General features: G+C 34.6%; 2 protein-coding genes across 2 annotated transcripts; one reads left to right on the top strand and one right to left on the bottom strand.

Moving 5' to 3' along the window:
• Positions 1–220: 220 nt before the first annotated feature.
• Positions 221–1440, top strand: LOC133689164 (FCS-Like Zinc finger 13-like). The gene is made up of 2 exons (XM_062108943.1): positions 221–920; positions 1050–1440. Exons 1-2 carry the CDS (start codon positions 331–333, stop codon positions 1207–1209), a joined length of 750 nt encoding a protein of 249 aa, XP_061964927.1. The 5' UTR covers positions 221–330; the 3' UTR covers positions 1210–1440.
• A 1343-nt stretch (positions 1441–2783) lies between these two features.
• Positions 2784–7536, bottom strand: LOC133689163 (oligouridylate-binding protein 1-like). The gene is made up of 12 exons (XM_062108942.1): positions 7277–7536; positions 6526–6587; positions 6116–6218; positions 5868–5944; positions 5730–5791; positions 5547–5634; positions 5363–5438; positions 5223–5253; positions 4744–4860; positions 4188–4273; positions 3544–3717; positions 2784–3218 (listed from the first exon to the last, which is right to left on the bottom strand). The coding sequence occupies exons 1-12, from the start codon at positions 7349–7351 to the stop codon at positions 2931–2933; spliced, it is 1239 nt and encodes a 412-aa protein (XP_061964926.1). The 5' UTR covers positions 7352–7536; the 3' UTR covers positions 2784–2930.
• Between the last annotated feature and the right edge of the window lie 396 nt (positions 7537–7932).

The raw sequence follows: 7932 nt of genomic DNA, 5'->3' as shown, positions 1-7932 counted from the left end.
GAGATATATTGTTGAATTCAAGATAATTTTAAAATATCTCTATTATTAAACTAGAAAATAAAAATAAAAGTGGGAAATAATTCACTGGTGGGGTCGATCTTTCCTGGCAAACAATCAGAACTGAACCATCATTATTATATAATTCCAAAAAAGCATGACCCAAGTCCACCTGCTCCATAATAATAAAATAAATTGGAAAGAGAGAACTCATAGCTAGGCCTACTTGCCTAAGATATCAAATCAAATCATTTGGGGTGATTTTCCTTTTCCTTTATAAACCACCCCGACATCTAAATCTTTCTCTCTTAAAGATTTACATTAATCTTAACGATGTTAGGCAAGAGAACAAATCCTATGATCGGAAGATTGTCGGAATTATTGGTCTCAGGCACCCGTGCCAAGTTCATGGATGCTAACACCAGTCCTAGAAGTCCACTGGACTACATAAACAAGTCACCAAAAGGTCTAAAGAATTATCATGATCTCGCTGGGGTTGGATTGGGTATTGTTGCAGCCCTTGACAAGCCTTCTAATACTGATGTGGGGCATGAAGTTTTGGCTAAGTATGCTGTTTGCAGGTCAAATTTGAATAGATCAAATCCAATTCCAGTTAATTCAGGTAAAGATTGTGAGATATTTAACTGTGGTTTTGAGGAAATGGATATGAAGAGCTTGGAAGACTATACATATGTCACAATCCATGCTCCTAATCAATCCTTCACGAAGGTTTACTATGATGGAGGTGAACATGGAAAACGAGGGCATGATAGAAGATGTGAGAACACGGGATGTACTTCTGTTTCTAAGGGATTTCCTGCCAGACTTGTCGAGGATGTTCCCGTATATCCCACTTCAGATTTTCTGAGTTCATGCCACTTGTGCAGGAAAAAACTCTACGGCAGAGACATCTACATCTACAGGTACAGCAATTTTTCTTCCCGCTCCTTGAAGTTTTCTTTAGAAGTTATTTGCAGGTGTATTCTTTACATGGGTTTCAAGACTAGAATTGAAGCATGAAATTAAACGTTTGTGTTCTTACCTGTTTACAGGGGAGAGAAAGCATTCTGCAGCGTGGAGTGTCGATCGAGTCAAATAATGATAGACGAGCGCAAAGAACAGTGCAGATCAGAAGTTGCGAGATCTGCAGATGTTTCAAGCTCGCCTTTCAAAACAAGCCCCATCTTCTCAACTGGGATTCTTGCAATTTAGGATAAACATCTCAGTCCTGAACTTCCAATTTTACACGGCAATACGCTATACATATGACAATCTGATCAGCTCGATATTGAATATAATATAGAGCAAGCATAGCGAAAGAAAATTGTGGGATATAGGCTATGCAGTTTATGTTGTATTGAGAATATTTTAGAAAGCGAATTTTGCATCACAAAATGATTATAATAATCATCAAGCCATGTTCAGGCAACAATTTTATTTTTATCCCTTTTTTAGATCAGCGAAAACTTTTGAGTTCTTGAAGGGTAGCGCTCTCTCTCTCTCCCCCCTACTAAATTTCATCCCATCTCTTTTCTGGGTTTAAACTTCAAGTAGAAATCTCAAATCCTTTCCAGGGTTTAAACATAATCTGCAGTCGAAATCCCAAGTCTCCACTGCAGGCTGTACCCGTAGGATAGAGTAACAGTTTTATTGGGGGCGAGAATGGAGATTTTTAATACAACAACAGACAGCTTGGTACTGTGTTCATGTTTATGAGTGTGATAGTAATTGTTTTTTAAATAAATTTTTATGTTTAGTAGTATAGTAATGATTGATTTTTAAATAATTTTTCATACTGAAATATATATTAATAATATTTTTTTATTTTTAAAAAATTATTTTTAATATTAATAATGAATTGTATTTAATTTTAATAAAAAAAATAAAATTTAATTAAATATAAATTAAACTGCAAAGCCAAACAGGCTCTTGGAACTTGAAGGAGGCCAGATAATTAACCAAGAGAAGGCAGTAACACTCCGTGTCCATTATATCAAGACTGATCACTGATTGATGACAGGTTCCAAGAGTGATGTGGCAAGCTCAGCACCTCTGCAATGATTCGAGACTTTGGAAATAGATATTACCATAATTTGATTTTTAAGGTGCCAGCAACACTCACTTGCTAACGCGTGTATTTTTTAATTTAAATATTATTTTATATATTTTAAAAGACTTAATTATTCCTAACCCCATATAAAAATAAAAATAAAAATAAAAATAAAAATAAAAATATATAACAAAATAACTAAAGTTTTCAGAGGTAAAAAAGATTTATATTTCAGAGGCATCAATTTCACTTGACATGACAGACCCAAAAAGCCAGTCAAGTTGAGGATCACTTTTTTTTTTTTCCTTTATAGATGATTGAGTAATTACACTGCAAATAAAAAATGCAAAAATACCCGTTATCCCACTCCTTCTCTATAATAAGTAATGATTACTATGAAAAGAATTTTCCTCCCCTAAACTCAGGCTTTGAGTTTGCCAAATAAAAGTAAAATAATTTTACTATGCGAGTCCATATCCATAGTGAAAATCAATTATATGCCCAGTAGATGTCTATACCATGCTAAAAGCCAATCTATTTGTTATCAATTGAAAAATTATCATTTATCTTTAATTATAAAAATTGTTTAAATAACAATTATTTTTTAAAATATTTTTTACTTAAAAATACATTAAAATAATATATTTTTTTAAAAAAAAATTATTTTTAATATTAACACAACAAACCAATTTAAATATATTAAAAATATTAATTTAAAACAAAAAAAAAAAAAAGGTTGAAAACAGGGTTCTCACCACAATGCCAAATATTTAACATGATACAGCAACATTCCAGAGGAGTTAAATATCTTAAGCAACTCAATTCTAAGATTTTCAACCACTTATTTCTCCCTGCCAAGCTATAAGGGAGTTTCCATACAACATTAGTGGTAGTACATTAGCTGCTGTGTTGTTGCAGCATTCTGGAACCCACCATCATAAATTGCCTGGCTACTTCCAACAGTACCCATTCCCATGACTGCCTGCTTAAGGGCATGATGACCCTGTGGATGCATAAGGGCCGGTGCACCGTATTTGCTCAATGCCATCTGCTGTTCGTAGGCTGCAACTGCAAGTTCGGCAGCTGAAAGGCTTGGCATATGTCCAGCAGCTGGCGGGGGAAGAGGGGTAGAGCTTGTCCCTGGTGGAGTGGGCTTGCTACCCCATGAACACTGCAACATCAAGATATCATTCCATTAAACCATTTTGACATCAAGCTCAAAACATTTGCATAACAAGTCTGCATAACTGCTACTAACACAGCTTTAAGCATGCCACATTTGGATACATATGATATTTTCTTTCCTGAGAAAAGTACAATAAAGAAAAAAGACAACAAAATTGCATGCGATACAGGTCACGGAAAACAAGCATTGGCATTCTGTAGTAATCAAGACTACTTATTCAGAACCTAATCAATAAAAAAAGATCTCAAACATACAAAAAGGGAAAACAAAATCCCACATCAATAAAAAAAAAGCCATCACATGAATATACCTTAATTGGTTTTCCATACATAATTCGAGCATTTCCCATCTGAATAGCCAGAGCTGCTTCAGCATGGGTGCTGTATCTCACAAACCCAAAACCTTTGTCACGTTGCACCCGCACATCTTCAATAGTTCCAGCACCAAGCAAATGGAAATGCCGATGTAGATCAACAGAAGTAACCTGCAAGTCATTTGTTAGACACCAATCAGAGGAGGTAGTCCTAGAGCATTTTGATCAACTTCAGTCCAGAGGAACATCATGTATAGAAACACAAGTGGAACAATAAGATCCCAACCAGACTTGCACAACTCCATCTCATTGCATTAACTATCTATTGATCCAAGCAAGCAAATCTGAATCTCTTATATGACAACAAAAATGAAGATCCCATGTAAAAAGTTCTAATTAAGTCTCAAGTTGGTGAGTATCATAACAGTGTTTAATAATAATATGGTAAACTCAGCAAGGGTATGCAATGTGACATAGTATAGGAAATAAAATAATAATCTGATAAACAAGCAAGGGTGTGCGCACTACAATTTAACCTTCCTTTTTCAAAAGACAGCAAGGATAATCCATAGTAAAAGTGCATCATGCCAACTACATAAAGATCGAATAGGATAATAATTAAATCACAGGTAAGTTCTTGCCTCAGGAGCAAGATTGCCAACATAAACTGTGGTATACTGAGGATTGTTCTCTGGGGCATCATCATTATTCCTTTCCTGACCATCTTCTGCATAGAAGAAAATAACCATTTAAGCTAGAAAATGGTAAGAAGATGCATATGTAACTTCAGCATTTCAAGCTTATATGATACAACACCTCCAGCAAGAACATTAACATATAAACTGAACCTAAAGAAAGAATTCTATAGCAGGTTTGGATACTGATATGCATCAGAATCATTCATCTATGTATACAAGACAACAGATTCTGTACACCACACAAAACCATTTTTTCTTTTTTTGCTGGAAATCATTGTGAAGAGAAGTTGAAGACCAAATTAGCAATCCTTTAGCAAAAACATACAAATCATCTGGCCCAAAAAATAAAAAGACAATTCAGCTAAATGCCAATTGCTTAAAATTTTGGCTTCCAAAAAATAATTATATAAACACTGAAGTTGAGAGGAACTTCACGACAGTAAATTTACAAGTTGATATTCAACCACAGGTTCAATTCAATGTTCACAGAATAGCTCACCTGATGTTCCATTTGTTAGATCTATACTTTTGGCATCAGTACTTGGCTTGTCGTCATTAGTATTGGCACCTTTGGTGGCCCAATTACACCGAATTTGTCTGCTCCCAAGCCACTTTCCTGCAACAACATCGAGTCAGAACATCATTATACAACTCCATAGTAGTGAAATGAATCCGACAGGAAAACTTTGACACGCAAACAATGATTTTCTACATCTAAGGAGTACTTAACTTTCCAATTTTTCAAAAGTAATTCATGACAGCAGAGTAGACAAACCAGGTGCTCAATAACAGATACGCCAATGCATGGGCAAGTAGAGATAGAGTAATTCTGCTAATATAGTTTATAAAACAGCCAAGAAATGGCACACAAAACAACTCTTTAATCTAGCAATGTAGGGCTAATATATCTCAACAAAAGACAAAGTGATTAAGAACACAAATATAAAGGAAACTGTATCACGACAAAGAAACACATACCATTTAAGTCATTAATTGCATTTTGAGCCTCCTGAACAAAATAAAAATACAAATAAAAGTTATGACATAAACAAATTGAATGAACACTATTTATGCAGGAAAGGGAGTAGCCAAAAAATTCAACTAAAACAATTTGATACCTGCTGATTCCTGAAAGAAACAAATCCAAATCCTCTAGAACGACCAGTCTTCTGGTCCCACATAACCCTTGCATCTCTGTAACCGAGTACCAGTGTGCATGTCAAATTAGTCTCAGATTCAACTTAGAACTCAAGATGATCTGAAACTGTTCATCAAAAAAGTTGAGAGTAGAAAGGAACTTACGAACAACTAGGATAGGCAGAGAAACATGCATACAATGTAGCGTCTGTAACTTCAGGGCTAAGATCACCAACAAAGATATTATAATGACCTGCATGTCGCATGGAACAAATAACATTAGTTATATCCTAGCCAATGAAACCAAAAACAGTAAGAAACAATAGTATAACTGATGCATGCATAAACCTGATGTATCCTCTCTCTGACTACTAGCATAAGCCCAATTAACTTTAATAGGCTGCCCAAACCTGCAAACAGCCAAAGAACATATAAAGAAATATGAACGATAAAATCCAAAAACAACCTAGTTTGTTTCCAGCTTACAGATGCCTTCCATTAAGGGTCACAATGGAAAGAGCGGCAGATCTGCGATCAAAGTAATCCACAAAGGCATAGGATGACTGCAAAGAAACAGGATGCCACCACATCAGTACCCAAAAAAAAAGATCAAGGGGCAAATGAAACAAAGAAGTCACTATCAAACAAAATTGACAAGAAAAAACAACAATGACTTGAAAATTTTTGGACAAATATTGCTTGATAACAAGTTATGCTGGAAACTTAAGCCTAACCTTATCTTTCCGAATGAGCTTGCATCCTTCAATAGGTCCAGTGTTTGAGAAAACCTCTTGAAGAAGGGGATCTGTAACTTGTGGGTGGATGTTTCCTACATACCTGCAGTTTCCCATGAAAAACAAAAGTCCTATTAATAACCAATACACCATTGAACTACCGAATAAATAGAATCTGGCAAAAAATAAAAACACAAAGCCTGTCACATAGTGCAGGCAGGACCAGAGGATGAAGTACCAGCGTGTTGAGACCACAGAGTAACACTAACACACAGATTGACACATAAAAAGGGAACATATAGAAAGGAAATAGTAGTTCTAATTGTCAGGTTTTCAAGTAGAAAAGTTATCCAGGCCAAGCATCAGCAATTGAGTGTACGCTAAAAAAAATATATGGCTACAACACTCACACACTGCGGCAAGTACTTGAATCAAAGCCAGGAGGCAGATTTCCACTCAAGATAGGCTCTATCTGCAAAAAATAAAATAAAAAAATAAAACAAAAACTCCTAAAACTTAAAAACCTACACTCCACAACACTTTCAATAAATATGTTTCGAAAAACACCATCCCCGAAGCTGAATGCAGCACCTAACAAATTAAGTTTCAATTCAGTAGTTCCACGTCTTCCTTACAGTACCAAAAGGCCACTTGTGACTAAAAAATCAAATTGTCAACACCAAAAAGTAAGCTTAATGCTAAATTCCTATGCTTATTATGTGCACTATAAAAAAAGATGCTAAATTCATCAGTTCCTCCATTCAATCACACTATTATCATGACCAAACGCCCACCAGCCCTCCGCTCACTCAAATATAAGCAAAGGAAAAAAAAAACAGAAATTAAAATTTTAAAGCCCTCTTCCAAATAACATAACATACCCGTTTAAGCATTTGATAAAACAATAAATTAAAATTATTTATATGATAATTTTTTGTGAAGACACACACCTCAATTAATATTTTTCAAACACTGAAACCATTTTCTTTTCACAATAATATACCTCAAGCACTAAAAAGTCAAAATAAAAAAGCAAAACAAACATCAGTATTAACGAACTAAAAGAAAAGGCTTTAACTTCGATCACATAAAAAATCAGTAGCTTTAAAAAAACCCTAATAAATCCAAAGGAAAAGAAAAACAAAACAGAGAAAAACAAACCTGGGGAGCAGCTAGGAGAGCAGGATGAAGATACTGCATCATGGCCTGTTGTTTTAGCCTCTGCTGTTGCATCATCTTCCAATCAAAAATAAAATTAAGAGCTAGGGTTTCGAAATTAAAAGAAAAAAAGGAAATTAAAAAAAAAAAGAAAAAAGAAAGAAAGAAAAAAAAAGAAAAGAAAAAGAAAAAACCCTCGAGAGAGAGAGAGGGGAAAGATCAAAGAAAACGAGAGGGAGTGATAAGTGATATGGAGCCAAGTTTCATCATTTCTGTTGCTGCTGCTTTATACTGTAAATAAATAAAATTAAAAACTAAATACAAAAAACGACAAGTTAATTTGGTGAGAAGTTATCATGTGTTCTTCAGTACATGGAAAGGCTTGGTGTTATCCATTTACGTTGTTTGGTTCTCTGTACGTAACGCACCCAATTGGACCTGCTGAAGTGCCATGTATTATATATTAATTTAAATTAAATTAAAATTAAGTAAAAAAATGAAAATAAATAAATAAATAAAAGAATCCATATACGTTGTTTGGTTCTGTTCTGTACGTCACGCACCCCATTCGACCTGCTGATATGCCACGTATTATATATTAATTTAAATTAAATTAAAATTAAGTACTTGTCCATTTTGAATTGTGATACAATTCATGG

The sequence above is a fragment of the Populus nigra genome, chromosome 3, assembly GCF_951802175.1.
Source record: "Populus nigra chromosome 3, ddPopNigr1.1, whole genome shotgun sequence".
Taxonomy (NCBI): Eukaryota; Viridiplantae; Streptophyta; class Magnoliopsida; order Malpighiales; family Salicaceae; genus Populus; species Populus nigra.
This window is presented reverse-complemented; position numbering and strand designations above follow the sequence as displayed.

Excerpts from the sequence above, each read along its gene's own strand:
- LOC133689164 (XM_062108943.1), top strand. The coding sequence starts at position 331 with ATGTTAGGCAAGAGAACAAATCCTATGATCGGAAGATTGTCGGAATTA. Across the intron at positions 921-1,049 it reads AGAGACATCTACATCTACAG|GGGAGAGAAAGCATTCTGCA; the intron begins GTACAGCAATTT and ends ACCTGTTTACAG.
- LOC133689163 (XM_062108942.1), bottom strand. The coding sequence starts at position 7,351 with ATGATGCAACAGCAGAGGCTAAAACAACAGGCCATGATGCAGTATCTT. Across the intron at positions 5,792-5,867 it reads ACCCTTAATGGAAGGCATCT|GTTTGGGCAGCCTATTAAAG; the intron begins GTAAGCTGGAAA and ends GGCTGTTTGCAG. Across the intron at positions 4,861-5,222 it reads TGCAATTAATGACTTAAATG|GAAAGTGGCTTGGGAGCAGA; the intron begins GTATGTGTTTCT and ends ATGTTGTTGCAG.